Raw genomic sequence first — 22,611 nt, forward strand, 5'->3', positions numbered from 1 at the left:
TAAAGCAATGCAAAAACAGTCATCTATAAGTTAAGTGAAGTTGGGAGTTTGGAAGTTTAAAATTACTTCCTGTTAGGTGTGCCTGGGTGGCTCAGTTGGTTAAGTGTCCATCTTTGGCTCAGGTCATGATCTCACAGTTCCTAAGTTTGAGCCCCACATCCGGCTCCATGCTGACAGCTCAGGGCCTAGAGTCTGCTTCAGATTCTGTGTCTCCCTTTTTCTGTCTCTCCCCTACTTACACTCTGTCTCTCTCTCTCTCTCTGTCTCAAAAATAAATAAACATTAAAAAAATCTTTTTTAATTACTTCCTGTTAAATAAAACCCCCACATGTTCTCCTACTGCAAGTGAAAGAAATTTAACATTGCACTAAGATATATTAATTTTTATGGGGTTAAAAAGTAAGACATCATTATTCTAAATTTATTAGTTATACTTAGTTTTTGGTCACTATTCCCTTGAAAGGATCTAGGGGGTAAAATTTCGACAGTTCCCAAAGAGGAACAGTAAAAATCACTAGAGGCTTTTAAAAATTCATGCATGAAGAGCCACAGAATTGTTTTTATTGAAACTATCTTCAAGAAAATAAGGGTGTTGAAAAAAAGATTGTTGTTTGAGGTTTTCTGTGCAAAAGCAAGATTGAACAAAGAGAACATGCTTAGATTTTTCTTTATAAATTGATTGGCTGGGGTGCCTGACTGGCTCAGTTGGTGGAGCGTGCTACCCTTGATCTTGGAGTTGTGAGTTTGAGCTCCATGTTGGGTGTAGAGATTACTTCAAAAAAAATTGGTAGTATCAGTAAAAGAGTACCCAGATAGTAAAACTGGTTGGTGAGAGAGGTGGTCTCCATTGATAGAGACATCCAGGGAGAAACAAGCAGTTTTGTGTTGAGTATGGCAGGCCTTTAGAAGACAGGGCTTTCTCAGGTTCTGTGGCTACCAACACATTCTAATTCTCTGATTACAATTTGAGACCGGGAACCGAGAGTCCTTCCCATGGCACTATTGTTGATGTCCCAGTGACTAGATTTGAGCTCTGGCATTTCAAACTTTGTTTCTGCCTTCATAACTCTCAAAACTTGTGGGTGACAAAAAGGCCTTCTGATTTCTAAAGGAACACTCCCAGGAAACTTTATCTCAACTGTAAGAATCAAAAATACTCAACTCTTACTCCAGTTTAAAGCCCATTTGGGGCACCTGGGTGGCTCAGTTGGTTGAGCGTCCGACTTCGGCTCAGGTCATGATCTCACAGTTTGTGGGTTCAAGCCCCGCGTCGGGCTCTGTGCTGACTGCTTGCTCAGAGCCTGGAGCCTGCTTCAGATTCTGTGTCTCCTTCCCTCTCTGCCCCTCCCCTGCTCACACTTTGTCTCACTCTGTTTCTCAAAAATAAATAAAATGTAAAAAAAAAAAAAAAATTTTTTTTGAAAGCCCATTTGATTTCATTTGTTTCATTATTTGCTTGTTGGTTGGTTTGCTTTTTAAAAAAAAATTTTTTTAATGTTTATTTATTTTGGAGAGAGACAGAGACAGAATGCGAGTGGGTTAGGGGCAGAGAAAGAGAGAGACACAGAATCTGAAGCAACTCCAGGCTCCAAGGTGCCAGCACAGAGCCTGACGTGGGGCTTGAACTCAGGAGCTATGAGATCATGACCTGAGCTGAAGTCAGATGCTCAAACAACTGAGCCACCCAGGTGCCCCAGGTTTGTTTGCTTTTCTAAAATACCTCTGGGTCCTGCTCTTCTCCCTCATGGCACCATCTCCCCCTACTTGCTGTATCTTTCCTCCAACCCATGGTCACCAAGGTCCTCATGGCTGAGGGGGAACTCTTCACAGGAGCACATCATAGGTTTCGCTATTTACCTCCTGGCAGGTTCCCCACTCCCTTCCTCTGTGCTCCTATGGGATCCTCTTTAATGATCCAGCTCTGTAAACTATCATTTTGTTTTGATTACTCTAGGCAGCTTTGGAAGAAAGCCTGGCCATTGTGGAGACCCAGACACATTTCTCTTCCATCTTTCCTTTTAAAGGAGGCAGTAAGAGGATTCTTCATGAGAAAATGCTGCAACTGAAAGCTGGAATGCATCAGCCCCTAGAGAAGGGACCTGCTGAGAGGAGAGTGGGTGAGCAGCAGACTCAGCCAGAGGAGACAGGGTCCTCTGCTGTGTCCCACAGCAGGTAAGAGACTCTTTGTTTAGACACTCCACTGTCAGAATTAAATCATTGCCCTCACGGCAGCTTTCAGGTCTGCATCCAGACTCTGTAGCTTAATTATAGGGCTGTCTCTTAAGACCCTCCTGAAAAGTCTTTACAGAAAAGCCTATACGGCTTTTAGTATCAATTACTTTATATTATTCAGAGAAATTTGGTTTTATTCTAAATAACAATGCATGTATTCACCAAATATATCACCTTCAAGGATGTTTGGGATTTCATGGAATTCTTCCAGTCATGTGAGTAGCGTCTCTTTTCTGCATTGACAGGGACACCTAAGAATCTCCTGTTCTGTCAGGAGATTTCAGGACAATCAGATTGTCCCTGGTTTCTGGTCTGGCAATTTTGATAAGTTCAATTCTTTTTTTTTTTTTTTTTTTTAACGTTTTATTTATTTTTGAGACAGAGAGAGACAGAGCATGAACAGGGGAGGGTCAGCGAGAGGGAGACACGGAATCTGAAACAAGCTCCAGGCTCCGAGCTGTCAGCACAGAGCCCAACGCAGGGCTTGAACTCACTGACCATGAGATCATGACCTGAGCCGAAGTCGGCCGCTTAACCGACTGAGCCACCCAGGCGCCCCGATAAGTTCAATTCTTAAAATAAGCTTACAGAATTGTCAAATAATGGCTGGTTGGCTTGACTTGTCAGCGTTTTTAATGGCTGAATGTTTATAGCTTTTCAAAGGCATTAAAATGATATGGAGTTAATGCATTATACATTTACCTGTGAACACCAGTTACTGACATACTACATCATAACTAACTTGCTTAGTGGTTGGAGCACAGCTTTAAAGGTGATAAAATTCAGCTTCATGCTCCATTGGGTACTGTCAATATGTACCACTTAAATTTTCCTGACCCAGAGAAGAATGTTAGAGCTAAAATAACCTTAGAGTCACTTAGTCTCATTTCCTCATTTCAGACCTGAGAACATTCAGGCCCAAAGATATGGTTGCTTGATCAAAGTTGAATAGCCTTTTTTGCAGAAATAATATTAAAATCTTGGACTCTTAATTCACAAAGCCTATACCTACTTTGTGAAATACATTTAAAAAATCATATTCTCATGATTATTTTCATAAAGTCTTTATTTTTAGAGCAGTTTTAAGTTCAGAGCAAAACTGAGTGGAAAGTACAAAGAATTTCCATATATACCCCGTCCCTGCACATGCATAGCCTCCACCCCCACTATCAACATCCTGCACCAAAGTAGTATATTTGTTACAATCCATGAACCTACATTGACACATCATTATCACTGAGAGTCGTAGTAGCTTACATTAGCGTTCATTCTTGGTGGTGTACATTCTTCGGGTTTTGACAAAAGTATAATGATGTGTATTCACCATTATAGAAACCTATAGAATGACTGTTCATTGCCCTAAAAATACTCTGTGCTCTGCCTATTCATTCCTTCCTCCTTCCTAATCCCTGGCAGCCACTGATCTTTTTACTGTTTCCATAGTTTTGCCTTTTCCAGAATGTCATAGAGTTGCAAGTATACACTATGTAGCTTTTTCAGATTGGCTTCTTTCATTTAATAATATACAAATTTTGGTTCCTTCATGTCTTTTCATAGTTTGATTGCTCCTTTCTCATTAGTGTTAATAATACTACATTTTTTTCTGGATGTGCCAGTTTATTTATAAATTCACCTACTAAAAGATAAATATCTTGGTTGCTTCCAAGTTTTGGCAATTATGAATAAAGCTGCTATAAGCATTGTGTGCAGATTTTTATGTGGACATAAGTTTTCAACTCATTTGAGTAAATAGTGAGGATACAGTTTCTGGATCATATGGTAATGGTATGTTTAGTTTTGTAAGAAACCACAAAACCATCTTCCAAAGTGGCTGTAGCATACTCAGTCACCAGTGAGTGAGAGGATCTGCTGCTCCACATCCTCACTAGTATTTGGTGTTACCAATGCTCGAGATTTTTACCATTCTAACATGTAGTAGTGTCTCATTGTTATTTTAATTTGCAACTCCATAATGACATAAGATGCTGAGGATTTTTCTTTTACTTATTTGCCATCTGCATATCTTCTTTGATGTCTGTTCGGGTCTTTTGCCCATTATTTGATTGGATTGTTCATTTTCTTGTTGTTGAGTTTGGGGAGTTCTTTGTATAATTTTGACAACAGTCCTTTATCAGATAGGTCGTTTGCAAATATTTTATCCATGTCTGTGATTTGTCTTCTTATTCTCTTGACCATGCATTTTGCAGAGTGAAAGTTTTAAATTATAATCAAGTCCAGATTATTAATTATTTATTTTATGGATTGTGCCTTTTGATATTTGTGTCTAAAGAGTCATCACCAAACTCAAGATCAGTTAGACTTTCTGCTCTGTTATCTTTTAGGAGGTTTATATTTTGTGTTTTACATTTAGACCTATATGTATTTTGAGCTAATTAATGTAAAGTTCTGTCTAGGTTCAATTTTTTGCAAGTAGGTGTCCAATTGTCTAGCACCATTTGTTGAAGGATTATCTTTTCTTCATTGTTCTGCCTTTGTTCCTTTGTCAAAGATCAGTCAACTGTATTTTTGTGGGTCTGTTTCTGGGCTGTTTTGTTTCACTGATTTGTTTATTCTTTCACCAATATCACACTTTCTGGATTACTTGTACCTTGATCATAAGTCTTGCAGTCGTGGTGTCAGTCCTCTGACTTTGTTCTTCAATATTATGTTGGCTGTTCTGCTTCTTTTGCCTCTCCATGTAAATCTTAGAATTGGTTTGTCAATAGCCACAGAATAACTTGCTGGGATTTCGATTTGAATCTTTGGATGAAGTTGGGAAGAACTGACATCTTGACAATGTTGAGTCTTCCTATCCATAAACATGGAATATCTTTCCATTCATTTAGTGCTTGTTTGATTTCCTTTTATCAGAGCTTTGTTATTTTCCTTATATAGATAGATCTTGTACATATTCTGTTAGAGTTTTACAAAAGTATGTCATTTGGGGGTGCTAAGGTAAATGGTATTGTTTTCAGTTTCAAACTCCACTTGTTAATTGCTGGTATATAGGAAAGCAACTGATTTTTGTATATTAACCTTGTATTCTGCAACCTGACTTTAATCACTTTCTAGTTCCAAGAGTTTTTTTTGTCAATCCTTTCAGATTTTCTACATAGACAATTGTGTCACTTGCAAACAAAGACAGTTTTATTTCTTCCTTTCCAATCTGTAAACCTTTTATTTGCTTTTGTTTGTTTGTTTCATTGCATTATCTAGGACTTCCAATGTGATGTTTAAAAGGAGTGGTGAGAGGGGACCCCTAACTTTATTTCTGATCCGAGGGGAAAAGCTTCTACTTTCTTACCACTAAGTATGATGCTGGCTGTTTGTTTTTTGTAAATATTCTTTATCAAGCTGAGGAAATTTTTCCTTCTATTCTTAGTTTGCCAAAAGTTTTTTTTTCTCATTTCATCATGAATGGGTGTTGTATTTTGTCAAATGTTTTTTCTGCATCTATTAATATGATCATATGATTTTTCTTCATTAGCCTGAATTACAGCAATTGATTTTCAGATGTTGAAGTCAGCTCTCCATCTGGAATACATCTCACTTGGTGTGTTACATAATTCATCAAATACATTGTTGTATTCAATTTACTAATGTTTTGCTGGAGATTTTTGTACCGGTGTTCATGAGAGATATTGTTCTGTAAGGTGTTTTGGTTTTTTTTCTTATAATGTCATTGTCTGGTTTTGATAATAGGGTAATGTTAACCTCATACAATGAGTTAGAAAATATCTCCTCTGGTTCTATCTCCTATAGAAAGCCTGTAGAGAATTGGTATAATTGTTTCCTTACATGTTTGGTAGAATTCACTGTGAGCTCATCTGGGCCCAGTGCTTTCTGTTTTGGAAGGTTATTAATTATTGATTCAGTGTGTCTAATATACATAGGTCTATTCATATTGTTTATTTATTCTTATGTGAACTTTGGCAGATTGTGCTTTTCAAGGAATTGGACCATTTCATCTAGGTTATCAAATTTGTGGCCATAGAGTTGTTCATAGCATTTCTTAATTATCCTTTCAGTGTGCATCAGCTCTAGAGTGATCCACTCTTTTATTTCTGGTGTTAGTAATTTGTGATCTTCTCTCTCTTTTTCCTTTTCTCTAGCCTGCCTAGAGGCTCATTGAGTTTACTGATCTTTTCAAATAACCATATTTTTTAAAAATTACCTAAATAAATTTTAATTGTCATTGTAATAAGTATTATTTATTATTGAGAAACTGGATGGGAATAAATAATAAACCTATAGAATCCAGAATAATAAGTGTATTCCAGAAAAAGGGCCTTGCCTTAAAAGTGGAATAGCCTTGTTTATCTCAGAGACCCCTAAAACTCAGAGCAAGAGGATGCATGGTACTGATAAAGAACACTAGAGTGAGAGTTTGGAACCAAACTCTCTGTAATAATGATCCTTCCACCAACTAATGATGGAAGCTCAGGTGTATTTCTCCCCACTCCAACTTTACTGAGATATTATCAACATATATCAGATACATTTCTTACACTTTGTGAGTCTCAATGTCTTCATCTATAAAATAAGATGAGGCCTTTTCCTGCACTAGTATTGTCCACATCTTGAACTGGGATGTTAAAGGGTTTATTAACTTAGTAATTGCAACCAGGACCAAGTCTTAGCCCCTTGTGCACGTCTGTATCTGTGTATGTGTGCATGGGGTTTTTTTTAAGTTTATTTATTTATTTTGAGAAAGAGAGAGAGAGGAGGGCCATAAAGAGAGGGAGAGAGAGAATCCCAAGCAAGCTCCATGCTGTCAGCGCAGAGCCTGATGCGGGCTTGAACTCATGAACTGTGAGATCATGACCTGAGCCAAAACCAAGAGTCAGATGCTTAACCAACTGAGCCACTCAGGCCTCCCCACGTGTGTGTTTTTTGCAAGAGAACACTATGTCAATATTATATCCTGAGGTCTCAGAGCTGAAAGAACAGATAGGAGGAGCATCTTCTTGGTTAGAAAAAGAGAGTAATGAGAGGTGATGAGGGGACCTGGGTAGCCAAAGTTGGTATAAATGAGAAAGTTAGAGGGAATTGAATGTCAAAAATCTAGAAATAGCAAGATTGAAACCACTAAATCACTAAAATATTAGTTAGAGTTTTTTGTGCACATAAAAGTAGTTTGCCACTGGGAGCTCTCAAACCAACAGTGGAATGAGGCTCAAAGGTATATTGTTATAAGACACCTTATCTAGTGAGAATGCATAGGTTATTTATTATTTCCAATGATTGGTTACATCATTAGAGTTTTCCTAATGATTGAGGATTGGTTAAAAGTGACCACCTCATGCCAATTTGGGGGAACAGCTTGAATTTCATCTGTGATTTTCAGAGGCATGTGCAAGAAGTGGCCCAAGGTAATTTTCGCTTGTTTTGCAGAATAAGCTAGGTTTGGATTCAGTAATTTTCCTAATAGCATGACAAAAATATCACGGTCATTATCTATTTTAAAATCTGTACTGTTGTATATGGAAGTCTAATATCCATTGTCTGAGTCAAATCAAAGTGTGTGATTATAGAGTGAGTCTAGAGCATGCCCTAAATTACATCCAGTACCATGAAGGCTTGCTGTGCATAGACAGATTGCCAACAATGAAGTTTGCAATGATTATGGGCCATCCTTTGGCTTCCAAAGTTCCTCCCAGTACCAGATTAACTGGCTGTAAGTATTAATTGAATGGCCAAGGCATGGATACCAAACCTTTTTGTAAAGCCATTTTCCGGTCATTCAAGCATGTATAGGAGCTGGTTCTAACACTGAGAGTCTTCCTGAGCATTTAAGTGTCTACATAACCAACAATCATTTTGATTAGTAAAGGAAGGTATGCATTGAATGGTAGGCCTTAGTGGGTAGAGAAAATCCCTAACAGAAAAAGGAACATGGGTGTGAATGTTCTGTATTAGTTTGTAAAGCAGTAATATCACAGTAATTGTTATAAAAATGAATCCTGGAAAAAGATAGGGGATCTAACAGAATCTTGTTCTGTGTTCTTTGCCTTGTCTGCTTCAAGGGAAATTTTTTTTTCCTGGAAATCCTTAATGTTAAGTTAGCTGTAGGTTGACAAGTCCAAGAGTTGAGGGGGAGGGGGTTTCTCTTGGATTGAGAGACATGGACCCAAGGTTTAATACCCTGTAATTTAACTAGTGTATGAAAAAATAGAACCTGGTAGAGCCCTTTTCATAGAGGTTCAAGTGTTGTTTTTCATTTATATCTGTTTCAGAATACCCAGTGTCCAGGTTCCAGTGTATGAAGTATAAAGTTTTCACCAGGCACAGAAGGTCTCTAAAAACCTCCTTGACCTGTTGAATATAAGTTTTTGAATATTGCATCAGTACTTTAAAGTCATATTAGAATTTACAAGGGCAGGATGTGCATGGGGCTTTATCATTAAAGGCATGGATTCATAAGGTGTTAATTTATGTTTCCCAAAAGGTGTTGATCTCACGGTCATAAGGCCTAAGGGTAACACTTTAGGCTAAGGTGTTCCTGTGGTTTCAGTCAATTTTGCCAGTTTTACTCTTAGGATATCATTGGTACATTGAACCTTCCCTAAAGACTGAGGGTGATAGAGACAATGATAGTGTCATAACGTTTGAATAACCTTGTTTAGTTGTTTTATAACCTATCCAGGTAAACTGAGTCCTTTATCACTTGAAATTTCGTCTGAGATTCCCCACAGTGGAAAAGGATTTTCTAATAATTTCCTTGCAACTGTGGTGATCATCAGCTTGCCAACATGGGAATCCTTCTACCCATCTAGAAAATAGATATACCATTACAAGTACATAGTGATAGCCCACAGAAGGAGAATTTTGAAAAAGTATCAAATGAAAATGTTCAAATGGTCCAGACAGTGGGGGAGCAGCCCCTGGAATTAGGTTAAATGGTTTCTCCCAGGTTATATGATTGACAGGTTAATCATTGAATATAAACCCATCGTGCGAATTTAGAACAATCACCCCACTAATATTTTTTCAGAATTCAAGACATTTGGTCAATTCCATGGTGGGTAGTCACATGAAGCACTTGCAAGAGTGGTGATGGAGGGATTCAGGAGGCACCAGCCAGTCATGTGTACCCTCCCCAAATCCTCTTTTTATGATAAATCTGTATCCTTCTTGGTGCCACTTTTGGTTTTCAGCATCAGATACCATTTTTTGTCTATTACACAGTTGTCTTAAGTAATCTGATGTGGATCTACAGTGGAGTATATAGGTTATGGAAATTCAGGAGAATGGCTTTACCAAAAGGTTTAGTATCTGTCCCTTGGCCATTTTATGGCGTTTATTTAAAGTTCTGGTACCTTAGGAATCTCTTGAGTAGGAACCTTAGCATGAAAGTCAGCCATTTGTTTTGGGGGGCACCTGTCTGGCTCAGTCGGTGGAACACGTGACTCTTGATCTCAGGGTTGTGAGTGTGAGCCCCACACTGGGTGTAGAGACTACTTGGGAGGAAAAAAAAAAGTTTTTGTTTCCAGAGCATACCACAGTGATGAACTACTCTGAAGATATACCTGCTATTGGTGTAAATATTTGCAGTTTTTTCTTTTGTCAATTCACAGGCTCCAGTGAGAGCCAAACAACTCTGCAGGTAGGGCTGAATTAAATAAAGGAAGGGCTCCTCTTTCTAGTAATTCATGTTGTGTAGTGACAGCATATTTGTCTTGATATTTTCCTTCAGAGTTTTTGGCATAGAGTACTAAATCCAGACAGGCCAATAGGCTTTCTTGTAAATCTAATCTAGGAGTTTGATTTGAGGAGACCAATTCAACAGTTATGAGTCTCTCCTTTGTTTGATAAGGGTAGGAAGGTAGCAAGATTTGAGGAGACGCAGGAAAGAACACTCAGGAGACAGGAGGAGGATCTCACAAGATGTTGTCTACTAGCTGAGAAATGGTATATATGCTCAGTGTTTGGCAAACTTTCTACAGCATAAGGAACCTATAGATTTATTTCATTTCCTGAACAAGTTTCAAGGAGAATTCCATAATTTTAGCAGATGCAGCTACGCCCTTTAAACAATTTGGGTATGCCCTGGCCTTTGGATGCAATTGTAAACTATAATAGGCTATAGGTCTATTTTTTCCTTCATTTCTTGAGTAAGGGCTCCCAAAACTGATTGTTACATTCTTGAACAAACAACGTAAAAGGTTTAGTATAGTGAGGAAGTCCCAATAAAGGAAGATTCGGTAATGCCCATTTAATTTCAGTAAAGGCTTCCTCACGTTTGTTTTCCAAGGAAGAGGTTCTTGAGTATTAATCTTAGTTCATAGAGTAGAGAAGCTAACTAGGAAAGGTTAGGGACCCAGGACTGACAATATTCTGCAAGTCTGAGGGCATTTATATTTCACAGAGCTCCCCAAGTGAGGACAGGATCTTTCTTAGGGGCAAGGGTTTTTTGCATCAGTGGAAAATGCATACGATCCCTGAGAGGGCATTTAGGACAGGAACACAGTGAGAGATGAGTGGAGGTTTGTAAGAACTTCTCTTTTCCAGAATTGGAAAAATGTTTACTGAGAGTCTCCTTTGTGTTCGGCTGTGTCCATAAGATGACCAAAATACTCCAGGCTCTGAAAGAGCTCTTAGACTAGGAACCAGCATCTGCCTAATGATGTGAGAAATGTTGGTCAGAAATGTGAATAAAGTATAGCAACATTTAGAAGGTTCAAATAGAGTTTGATGCTTCCTGGGGGTGACCTGTCCTGATCCCCATCCTGGCTCTTTCCAATGCCTGGATTAATGTTCTAAACCAGTGACTCTGGGCTTCAGGAAAATTTCACCTCCTCAGGAAATAACTAGCACCCATGCTCCCTGTTAGCACAATACAGATTACACTGCCAAGGTCTCCAAGAGAAACTGGTGAAATCAGAAGCCATTGATTCTGCTCTGGCACACCTGCGGAAACCGAGGGGACGTCAGGTTGGTCTGATAAACTCACCATTACCAAAGTAATGATAATATGTCTTTGATAAGTTAATGCTTTACTGGGATTGCTGTCCTCATCCCAACATTTAAAATAAAGTTTGGGGCGCCTTGGTGACTCAGTCAGTTAAACATCCGACTCTTGATTTCAGCTCGGATCATGATCTCACTGTTTGTTAGTTTGAGCCTCACGATGGGCTCTGCACTGACGGTGTGGAGGCTGCTTGGGATTCTGTCTCCCTTTCTCTCTGTCCTTCCCTGCTTGCTATCTCTCTCAAAATAAATAAAAATTAACTTAAAGTCAATCCTGACCATATTTCTAAAAAGGCAAAATAGTCCTTTTGACCTCATTTGCAGATGATGAAACTGAGGCACAAAGTAGTAAAGTGACTTTCCAAGTTTGCAGTGGGAGCATAGAGCATACTGGGGCTACAGTCTAGGCCTGCTGCTTCCTGCTTCATCCGTCCAGCTGTGTTGCCTCCCTCAGGAACAAGATGAACTAAAACCTCCTCTTCTACTCTCCTCTATGACAAATAGTAGTCGTGTTGGCCAGGATATTATGGGATACTAAATTGGTTCAGATCATTTCTTGGAGATCATTTTTCAGATCACTCTTTTGAACCCTACAAGCAAAACACTGCACTAATTAGTTACACCAGAGCATACAGACATGGTAGAATACAGTGGGTAGACTAAAGGAGCTTGAAGATGTCCTAGCAATGGAGCCTTAGCTATTTATAGGAAAAACATAGATAGGTCCATCCTGGTGAGAGAACAAGTGGTCTCTTCTCACATGATGGTTTTCCTTTCGACTTTCCAATTAAAGCCTGACTTTTTTTTACTGTACTGAAATGGTTTATTAAACTGAAGAGATGGATTGGGAACAGATTTTAAAGCAGAACTAGGGAAGAAAAGCTGATTCCATTTTCAGAAGTACAAGCCTGGGAAAAGAAACTTTTAGAAGGAGGCTTTCAAACAGAAGAAGGCTTAGTTTTCCTTTCTTCATTCCCTTTGCCACATTCAGGTCCCTAAACACGTGCTAATTCAGTGTAGGGGTTTTGGGGGTGAAATTCTCTAAGTGTCTTCTGCTGAAGTACCACAACCTGTCAGTCTCCTCTTTCCTCACTTACTGTTTCTTCCCCTCTTTAGGAAATGCCATTCCTTGATCCAGGATCAGGCTCGAGAGTTGACCCACCTGCGGCAGAAGATGAGAGTGGGGAGAACTTTCTCTTCCCTTCTCATTCAGCATGTCAGGAACACAGTGAAAACCTTTGAGGAGCTCCTCAGCAGCAATAAAATTGACCACTGCATGGAGCAACGCTTCCGTGAGCAGCTGGCCAAGGGGAGCCAGCTGGCAGAGAGCCTTGCCAGCAAATTCAGCACAGGTAAGCGCACCCCAGGGCTCAGGAAGACTTTCAGTCCCTCCCAAGGACCAAGGCTCAGAACAGCCCATATCCATCGACAAGTGACTTTTCAATCTGATGTCCCGCTCTGTAGTCACCACCTTGGAAGCATGGTGGAGTCAGGACTGGCTGGTGAGGAGCACTGAGGAGAAGCACACCGGATTGAAGATGCCCAGATGAAGGCCACAGCCCTGCCATCTCTCATGGGATGTGGCCGCTCGGGCAAAAGGCATCTCTGGTGGGTGATAGCATTTATCTGAAACTAACTGACAGAAAGGGAGGTAGAACAGGGGCAGCTGGGTTCTGTGAACAGAGCCCCGAACCAGGATCTGAAGACCCTGGCTCTAGCCTGTATGTGTTCATTGCCAGCTCCAGATACGTTCATATTTCTCTTGATTTCTGTTTCCTCACCAAAAAAGTTAGGTCAAATAATACCAGCATGATTGTCCCAGGGATCAGATCAGCAATATTAATCAGTGCACTTCAAAAACATGATCAAACAACCATGCTGATTTGGGCATAGTTTAGACACTGTATAGACTGGTACCTGGTTGTGGGAACATTAGTTAGTTCAGGTGCCTTTTTCATAGAATAGTCCCTGGAGCACCAAGGGTGCATAGGCTTGAGGCCACTGTGTGGGCTCCTGGTGGTAGATGCAGAGGTGGGACAGGGATGTCTGTCACCTCTACAGAGATAGGAGTAGGTTCTGCGTGAAAACTGTGGCCGAGCACACAGAGGCAGGACTGGGAACCAGCTCTGTGGCAGAACTGGGAGACTCTGGTTGGAGTGGTCCAGAGCCACCAGACAAGTATCTCAAGACCTGTAGGAAAAGAGACATTTAGCTTTTGACTCTGATCCAGGGCAGAGCAAGTAAAGATAATGGCCTTTGTGGTGGGCTCAGGAAAGCCCACCAGACAAGTTCTCCAATGTCTCCTGAGAAAATTCAGAGTATCTTGGACTGGAGCATCAAATAGTCACGTCTCATCCCAGAGAAAATTCAGAGTTTGTCTGTAATCTGGGAAATAAGACCTGCTTAAATTATGACTGGTCCTTTTTGAATCTGGTTTTCAGATGACTGCACAAGTGAGAAGAATCAAACAGGACACATGCTGCGGACCCTCAGGTAACTCTAGATTCTCAGGGGCTGTGAAACATAATCTGATGAAGGATTTATAAGCAGGAGCTCTCACATACCATAAAAAAACAGATGGCTGATTATCATTATGTCTCCTTGGTGATGAAGTGGTCTCGTTTCTTTTTTTTTTTTAATTTATTGTTATTTTAGTCCCATTCTCATATTCAATCACCAATTTAGCAATACAGAGCTGCTCTAACCTTAGGAGTCTTCTGTACCCCCGGGGATCAGCTCTGATTTCTCTCAGATCTTTAAAGACCAGAGTGAGGGGTGCCTGGGTGGCTCAGTCGGTTGAGCATCCGACTTTGGCTCAGGTCATGATCTCGCGGTCCGTGAGTTCGAGCCCCGCGTCGGGTTCTGTGCTGACAGCTCAGAGCCTGGAGCCTGTTTCAGATTCTGTGTCTCCCTCTCTCTCTGACTCTCCCCCGTTCATGCTCTGTCTCTCCCTGTCTCAAAAATAAATAAACGTTAAGAGAAAAAAAATTAATTAATTAATTTAAAAAAAAAGATATACAAAAAGAAAAAAAGTAAAGACCAGAGTGAGATTATATCTGGTTTCTTTAAGGGTGACCCAAGAGGTACTGGCACATGATAAATAACTACAAATTTTTCTTGCAAAAAAAGAGATTTATACTCCATGACCATACTTAGGGAAGGAAGTCTAGAAAGTACAAGACACCTAGGAAGCCGCATTGCCTTGGGAAGCAGTTTTAAACAGGCCACTGCAAATACTACTGAGCACATCGTGTTCACAGAGTGCGAACCTCTGGTTGTCTTATGAAGGAACCATGAGTATTATTTAAGGGGCCTAATGGGTCTTCTCTCTTCCTCAGGATGTTTGTGGCCAAGGCACTGGGCAACTGTTGTCCTCCCCTGTCCCCCACTCTCCACCCCCAAACAAATGGTTTGCCTTCTCCTCTGAAGGAACAGTCTCCTTGACTTCTGGGGCTTCTCCCATGGGCTGCCAGATTGCTACAGCTATGTCATTCAGGTGACCTTTATTTTCCCTCTGTCTTTCTTACCCCGCCAGTATCTTAAGGGAGATGCATACAAAGGGTAAAGTGCCAGAAGCTCTAAAGACCAAACAGCAGGCCCAGCCCCAGACTCTGCCCCAGATCCAGTCCAGCAGCCATGCCCAGTCTGCTGCCCATCACTCCTCCAGCAGCACCTCCCTGCTTCATGAAGAGCAAGAAGTACACCCTGCAGTGGCTGTGGCCAGTGAGTACCCAGACAGCATCCTGTTGCCAGGTGCTTGCTCCTTTGTCTACACCAAGAGTAGGTATCTTTGCAGCCAGGCCCTACAGATCCCCTGTGATGTACCTGGTGGGGCACAGGTCTGGGACTCGGTGCCAAGCACAGGCCCCAAGGGTGTCAGGCAGCTCTTCTCCATTCCTAACCCCACACGTCATCAGCCACTAGACCTCCTCTGACACATACACGGTATTGGACTTGAGGGGAGGGGTCATGAGTTGGGAAGGGAAAGGGGCAAATGTTCCCTTATCACTGCAATCCCATCATATCATGTTTCAGGCCATGGGCATGAACATCACTAATATTGGGTCTCTGATCTTGGAATCTCTGGGGTAAACAGTCACAGTTCTTATTTTCTGTTTATTACTAAACATTCTTTATCATTTGTGGATTTATAGATCCCATCCATCATTCTAATGATTCAGCTGTAATGTCCTCTGAACCCTCAGTATCTGGGACGTGTCTCAGGTTCAGGCTGAACTCATCGCCAACTTGCCTCTCCCCAGAATTCCCCAAGGAGGGCACTTGGGTAGCCTTGGTGCAGAGGAGGAGCAGCATACATTTAAAATCAAACCTTCATTTTCTCCTGCCCAGCTTTCTCTTTAATTTTCCTCCTGAGAAAAGCATTTCTGTTTTTAGGGAACTGTATCAATCAAATTCTGGTGTAAATAATACTGAGAAACCAACCTTAGTCTGATTTTTTTTTTTTCCTGAATTGACTGTTTTAAGCAATGAATGAGCCATATTGGGATTTGACCTGATACTATTCCTGTTTCTCATTTTACCCTGAGGATCAGAGCAGCATAATGTTTCCCCCGGGATTATAGCAACCAAGGAAAGAAAGGAAATTCACATTTATTGAACATCTGGTATGCTCACATTACTAACTATGCATCTTGCCTCATTTAATCAGCATAACCATCCCCTCAAGTAGTTGGTGGTGTCCCAGTTTTACAAGGCTGAGGACACTGAGGCTCAGTGAAGTCAGGACACTTACTGAAGAGTGGCCAGCTTGGGATGGCATTCACTGTGAGCCTGAATCAACAGCTCAGACCGTCCACTGCATGGTAGCCTGAGCAGTCAGGGACCAAGCAGGGAGGGCGTCACCTCTTTGCACACGTCTTTTGCTGGGTTTCTGGAACCAGTGTTTTCCCCACTCCACTCTTTCTGACAATGGTGTAGCCTCTGCAGATGAGACAAGTCCCTATGGACATTGCACTTTCGTCCACGGATTTATGAATGAATAAGCTGTCCTTGATGTGTATGTGACATCTTCCAAGGGGCCCAGGGGAGTTTTACCTGCATCCTTGAACTCAGTTGCCCAGAGTCACTTGACCCGAACTCAGGGCCACCCTGGGAGACAGCAGAAGGGCAAACACACGTTCCCCCTCACCGACAATTCCCGCCACAACTGGTAGGGAAGGCCACATCTCAAGTGGCCTCATCGCATGGCATCACCCCTATTTTCTGCCACCTTCTTCTTCTCTGAGGGAGATTGAAACCCTTCTTTGTTCCATCTGAAGTCATTATCCTCTCAGAGGGGCATTGGCTTATCACTGCTCCTCCTCTGTTTTTTGGACCAAACTTTGTAGAACAGTTAACAAGCAGTGTGACTGGTGGGGCAGCTTCCCGGTGAGGTGAAACCCTTCTCATGAGAGGCTGCTCCCTGTTGCTTTCTGCGTACAGCATAGGGCATGTTTTCTGTGCATGTGGCGAGGGGAGACTGGGACGTGAAATGCTGATCACTGTCACCGATGGACCTGGGACTCCTGTGGCCGTGGTTGAGTGTCAGCTGGTTTTCTAGGGAGGGGATAAAGGAGGTTTGAAAGGGGGTGGGAAAAGAAACAATAAATTTAGTTTACATTAAACAAAAAGAAGAAAGGGGTTGGGAATCACCTTTTGATTGAGTTCCTACATTGTGGGGCATTGTGTTAAAGACTTAATGGTAGGCTACCTTACGCTTTTTTTTCACAGTGATGCTAATTATAACTGGTTTTATGTAAGACCATACATAATGGAAGGAGAAGACCTACTGGATATTGATTCAAGTGCATAGTTCCTTAGAGGAACTTGACTTGGTTGGAAAACAAGGACTTCACTCCTATCTGCTTAGAGGAGAAACTTGCCAGACAATTTAAGCTATATTTAAGAATTATTTTTACAGTCTTGTGAGCCATTCTGGGTGAGATCCAAATCACCACTTGCCTTCCTCAGAGACCCCCTCAGCCTCAGTAGGCATCCAGAGTAGGAGGCAGGAGGAGTGGGAGCCACCAGGAGCATCACCCTGTCTCAGTTCTCTGCACAACGGCCATAACCGGAGGCCATTTTCCCTTTCTCTTCCTCCTCCAACAACCCCCAATCGAGAACAGTCTCAAGAAGGATTAGCCACTGTGTCACTGGCAAGGGCATAGACTGTCCAGTGAATATATTACCTGTTCACAGACTAGCAAAATGCTCATCTCCTTAACCTTGTGATTTGTAAGATCTGTAGTGATTTCTGCTATAGAAGGAGACATTTCTAAAGTGCCTCCATAGAGACAGGCAGGAGAGTGGCCCCTGTACTTTTCCTGTGCATATATTGTGACCCTCAGATAGTACATCTAACCACCACTTCTTTGTTTTTCCTTTTTTTAAATTCAAGTATAGTTAGCATACAGCGTTATATGAGTTTCAGGTGTACAATATAGTGATTCAAGAATTCAATACATTTCTCAGTGCCAATCATGGTAATGTACTCTTAATCTCATCTATGCCACCATCCTTCACCCACCTCCTCTCTATATTTAAGAGTCTGCTTTTTGTTTATTTCTCTTTTTTTTTTGTTCATTTGTTTTGTTTCTTAAATTTCACATATGAGTGAAATTATATGATATTTGTCTGCTCTGACTTCTTTCACTTAGCATTATATCCTGTAACTCCATCCATGTTGTTGCAAATGGCAAGACTTTGCAACAAATGGCTGAGTAGTATTCCATTATATAGAAATACCACATCTTCAAGGCACCTGGGTAGCTCAGTTGGTTAACTGTCTGACTTCAGCTCAGGTCAAGATCTCAGGGTTCATGGGTTTGAGCCCTGCATCAGGCTCTGTGCTAACAGCTCAGAGCCTGGAGCCTGCTTCAGATTCTGTGTCTCTCTTTCTCTCTACCCCTTCCCCCGCTCATGGGTGGACACTTGGGCTGCTTCCATAATTTGGCTGTTGTAAATAATGAAGCAGTAAACATAGGGGTGCATGTATCTTTTCAAGTTAGTGTTTTTGTTTTCTTAGTGTAAATACCAGGTAGTGAAATTATGGGATCATATTGGTAGTTCTACTTTTAATTTTTTGAGGAACCTCCATACTGTTTTCCACAGTGGTTACACCAGTTTGCATTCCCATGAACAGTGCACAAGAGTTCCTTTTTCTCCACATCCTCACTCGCCAACACTTATTTCTTATGTTTTTTGTTTTAACCATTCTGATGAGTGTGAGGTGGTACCTCATTGTGGTTTTGATTTGCATTTCTCTGATAATGAATGATGTTGAGCATCTTTTCATGGGTCTATTGGCCATCTGTATGTCTTTGGGAAAATGTCTATTCATGTCGTCTGTCCATTTTTTATTGGATTGCTTGGGGGGTTTGGGGGTTGAGTTATATAAGTTTTTTATATATTTTGGATATTAACCTCTTATTGGATACATCACTTGCAAAACATTCTCATTCAGTATGTTGTCTTTTTGTTTTGTTGATGGTTTCCTTCACTACACAAAAGCTTTAAATTTTGGGGTAGTCCCAGTAGTTTAATCTTGCTTTTGTTTCCCTTCCTTATCATGAAAAATGTTGCTATGGCTGATGTCAGAGAAATGACTGCCTGTGCTTGGGGTGTCTCTCACATCTGCTCTGGTCTGAATTCCATGGATTACTGTATTAGTTTTCTAAGGCTGCTATAACAAAGTATCACAAACTGCGTGTTTTAAAACAACAGACATTTGTTTTGCCCACGTTCTAAAGGCTAGAAGTCTGAAATCAAGGTGTCAGCAGGGCCATGCTCCATTTTCCTTGCTTCTTCCTAGTTTCTGGTGGTTGCTGGGAGCTTCCCTTGGCTTGTAGAAACATCTCTCTGGTGTCTGCCTCCTGACTCCCTTGTCGTGTGGTTTTCTCCCGCCGTGTGACTCTATCGGTGTCTCCTCTCCTGTCCTTGTAAGGACATCAGTCATATTGAATGTAGGTCCATGCTAATCCAATATATTCTTGTCCTAAATCATTTCATCTGCGGCAACCCCATTTTCAGATACGGTCACGTTCTGCGGTTCCAGGTATGGACATGACTTTGGAGGACACTATTCAACCCAGTATAATTATTTTTAAAACGCTTTATTTCTGACTTCCCATCCATTTCTTCCTCACATTCCTTTCTGGACAGATGTCAGCGCAGCCACTCCTGCTGATTCAGCATCATTGCTCAGCGACCATTCAGATGCCAGATCCGCCCAGCCCTCCTATCCTCTGAGTGGCACCACACAACTGAGTGGGACACCAGAACCTGGGTACCATGGCAGCAGTGGCCCATGGGATGAGACGAGGCCTCAGAAAATGAACGCGTCTGGGTGCCTCTCCTCCTTCTCCTCATTGTACCGGCCCGACTCCAAGCCTTCTGGTAAACACAAAAGAGTAGATGGTGACAATGGAGCTTATGGATGGGGGTGAACACATTCTTCCTGGGCCCAAGGATTCTTATTCCCCTGTTAGATCCTGGCTCACAGAAGTGGGTGAGATGAAGGGACAGTATCCTGTAGCTCAGCCAGAGAACAAGATTCCAGCCCAGTGCTGGTCCTTTCTAAATGCGTCTCCCATTCCCCTTACCCAGAGATTCACGCTGAGCAGGAGAATCCAGGAAGTCAGGGACATTCTGAGGTGCTCTACAGACAGGATGAGTTGCCTCGTATTCATATGCTCCCTTTGCCCTGTGCTACAATCTTCTGCGGCCTACATGTAGACTGTTCTTGGAGTTCCCAGCTCAAGCTACCCTGGGGAAGATCTTCCTTCAGTCAAGAGCTATTTATTGCAGGATGGGAGACTATTTCTACAGTTATACACACATGCCCTTTGTATGCAATTACTGAGTCAGTCTTGCCTCTCAAATTTTGCTAGTAGTTTAGAGCCAGGCATCCTGGCACCAGTGACCCAGGGTGCACCCATGGAGAAGAATGGCTTGAAGGAGCTCAGTTCCTGGGACTGAGACAGTGTAACAATAAGACATTTGAAATTCTCAGAAAAACCTGACCCTAAGCAAGATGTCCTAGTGGATGATGCCTATTCTTGGCCTCTTTCCCCTTCCCTTTGTGCATCCTCTGACTTCTTCAGAGGTGCTCCTTTCTTCTCCTATTCCTCCTTCAGGTCCTGATACCTCCCCAGGCCCTTCCTTGTCACTCTTCACCAAAAGTGGTTAAAGGAAAATACTCAGCATCCCTTATTATTCACTGCCTGATTTAATTTCATATGCATTTACTCTAGCCTTTCTATTAGTGGATGGGTGGTAAAGGTTTTCAGTCAGGGATCATCAGGTAGGATAGGTATGAGGTAGAGAGGAGGCCTCTGGACTGTGACCAAAGGAGGTAGACCAACTGGCCAGTCCTGCCTGGAGACCTGTAGCAGTTTCCACCCTTGTTTTCCAGCCCAGCATCCATCTCCCTCAGATGTACTCAGCCTTCATCTGGGAGGAGGCCCTGATGGAGTTTCCTTCCAGAGGGCCATCTTGTGTTTGAAAGCCCAGGAGCTCTTTAAACAAAGCTGCCTGGTGCTTCCTGGTGCCCAGGTGAGAGAAGGAAGTTGACAGGAGTACAGGGACGGGCAGGGATCTTGCAGAGAAGTCCTGGGCAGGCTCCATAGCTGCCTGTGAGCAAGTGGCCTTCCTCACCTCCTACCTCTCCCATGTCTTGGTGGGATGCAACAGGGGCTGACCTACTGGAAAAGAACCTTGTTGAGATCCAGAACCTGCGCCAGCGCCTGGAGGAGTCTGTCTACATCAACGACCGCCTGCAGGAGAGGCTGGGACACGTGCTCAGCAGTGCCGACCGAGAAAAAAGTAGGAAAGGCCAAAACTGGTTCCGTCCACATCTAGAGTCTCACAAGGGCATTTAGGTTTGCAGTTAAAAAGCACATCAGTGTGCTGTACCCTAGTCTTCCTCACAGTCCACCAGAGAGGGAAGCAGGGCAGGCGCCATTGTCCCTACTCTATAAATGAAGACACTGTCTTGCCCGAGGCAGGGCTGTGTCTCACGCCCAGCACTGTCTGACATGATGCCCATTCTTGTGACTCCCTGTACATCCTTGTGCCACACCTGGCTTCTGGCCTGACTGGCAAGTGGTGGAACCAAGACTTGCCATGATACCCACTTCAGCCGAGGGTGGACCACATTCCACCTTCACGCCACCACCACAGGCTCTGGGTACCACCTGCCACTTCCCATATGCAAATGGCCCATGTTCCTGTGCTTTCCACATGATGCTCTCACTTGGAGACTGGTACTTCCACATCCCTTCTCCCTTGCCAAGCTCAGAAGAATGGCGACCAGGGCCCCTACAACCTCACAGCGGCAGCTGAGTGGTGGGCAAGTCCGTCCCGCAACTGCAGCCACTGTGCATGAGTGTTTGGTCCAGCGTGGTGTGACTCAGCCACATCACAACCATTTCCCAGTTCAGGCAGCCCCCAGGTTTTCTGCATGGCTGAGCCTGAAACTTTGGTGTATACAGGAAAGTACATCTTTGAGAGCATCTGTTTCCCAGATGTATGACTTTTTTTTTTGTTTTTTGTTTTTTTACTCCCTGTGACAGTATCCACCTCTGGCTTCCATGGGTAGAACCCAGAGTCTGTGCCTCAGCTCTGCAACTAGAAAAGGGCCTTTGGGAAAGCAAACTGGAGCCTTCAGGCTGACAGAGGGCAAACCCCAAACTTGGTCACTTTCATGTTGCACCTTTCCACAGCAGTACCCAGTTGCAGAAGCAAGCAGAAGAGGCTGGAGAGTAAAAAAATTGCCCAGCCCCACAGGGGCCAAAATTGTAAGTTATTTTCAATTTGGATAAGGCTGCTTCTTATAAGGGCCTGTCTACACATTCCTGGACTCTAAACTCTAGGAGTCACTAGCTCTGGGAAATTCACATTTCATGTATTTGTCCCTTGCTCTGTGCAGATAACCAGGGAGTCACTGGCTGCAAACTGGATACCAGCTTGGTGTCTCCCTCCCTCCCTTTCCATTTCCAGCTGAGTGTGAATAAGGAAGGAAAGGGATGTCAGTTTCTGTTTGGAGCAGTCAGTGTAGAGAGTTCCCTGAGCCCTTCCTTTGCAGCTCTGTCTCTCCTTCCGTAGGCAGTGCCCAGTCAGCTCCAGAGGTCTCCCCGGCCACCCCTCACACATGCGCTCAGAGTCACTCTTGCTGCTGTGCTCAGGACACCTTGTGACATGATGTCTGGAGGATCCGGAAGAACGTTCTCCAGAACTTTCCCAGCCCTGTCAACAGCATTCTTGGGTGTGAACTTGGAGGCATCGACATTACCTTTAAATGAATGGATCAAATTAATAAATTCTTATTTAAAAATTATTGTTTACATATATTTATTGAATTCCTATAAAGAGTAAAATTTGTGAGGAAAGAATAAAACCCATAATGGCCAG

The 22,611-nt window shown here is 42.4% G+C and overlaps 1 protein-coding gene across 5 annotated transcripts; it reads left to right on the plus strand.

The window, feature by feature from the left end:
- The first annotated feature begins 1,958 nt into the window (after positions 1-1,958).
- Positions 1,959-22,537, plus strand: LOC109257087 (myomegalin). 5 transcript variants are annotated; one of them, XM_019433053.2, is made up of 9 exons: positions 1,959-2,172; positions 10,054-10,143; positions 12,319-12,554; positions 13,644-13,695; positions 14,738-14,925; positions 19,363-19,596; positions 20,893-21,024; positions 21,924-21,998; positions 22,306-22,537. In XM_019433053.2, exons 1-9 carry the CDS (start codon positions 2,054-2,056, stop codon positions 22,395-22,397), a joined length of 1,218 nt encoding a protein of 405 aa, XP_019288598.2. In that variant the 5' UTR covers positions 1,959-2,053; the 3' UTR covers positions 22,398-22,537. The 5 variants fall into 5 exon arrangements, with proteins under 5 accessions (XP_019288598.2, XP_019288597.2, XP_019288600.2 ...); XM_019433052.2 differs by having other exon boundaries at positions 21,927-21,998; XM_019433055.2 differs by lacking the exon at positions 21,924-21,998.
- The last annotated feature ends 74 nt before the right edge of the window (positions 22,538-22,611 follow it).

This window comes from Panthera pardus, unplaced genomic scaffold, assembly GCF_024362965.1.
Source record: "Panthera pardus isolate Hobbes unplaced genomic scaffold, ASM2436296v1 HiC_scaffold_11, whole genome shotgun sequence".
Lineage (NCBI taxonomy): Eukaryota > Metazoa > Chordata > Mammalia > Carnivora > Felidae > Panthera > Panthera pardus.

Excerpts from the sequence above, each read along its gene's own strand:
- LOC109257087 (XM_019433053.2), top strand. The coding sequence starts at position 2,054 with ATGCTGCAACTGAAAGCTGGAATGCATCAGCCCCTAGAGAAGGGACCT. Across the intron at positions 12,555-13,643 it reads TGCCAGCAAATTCAGCACAG|ATGACTGCACAAGTGAGAAG; the intron begins GTAAGCGCACCC and ends TCTGGTTTTCAG. Across the intron at positions 13,696-14,737 it reads CACATGCTGCGGACCCTCAG|TATCTTAAGGGAGATGCATA; the intron begins GTAACTCTAGAT and ends TTACCCCGCCAG.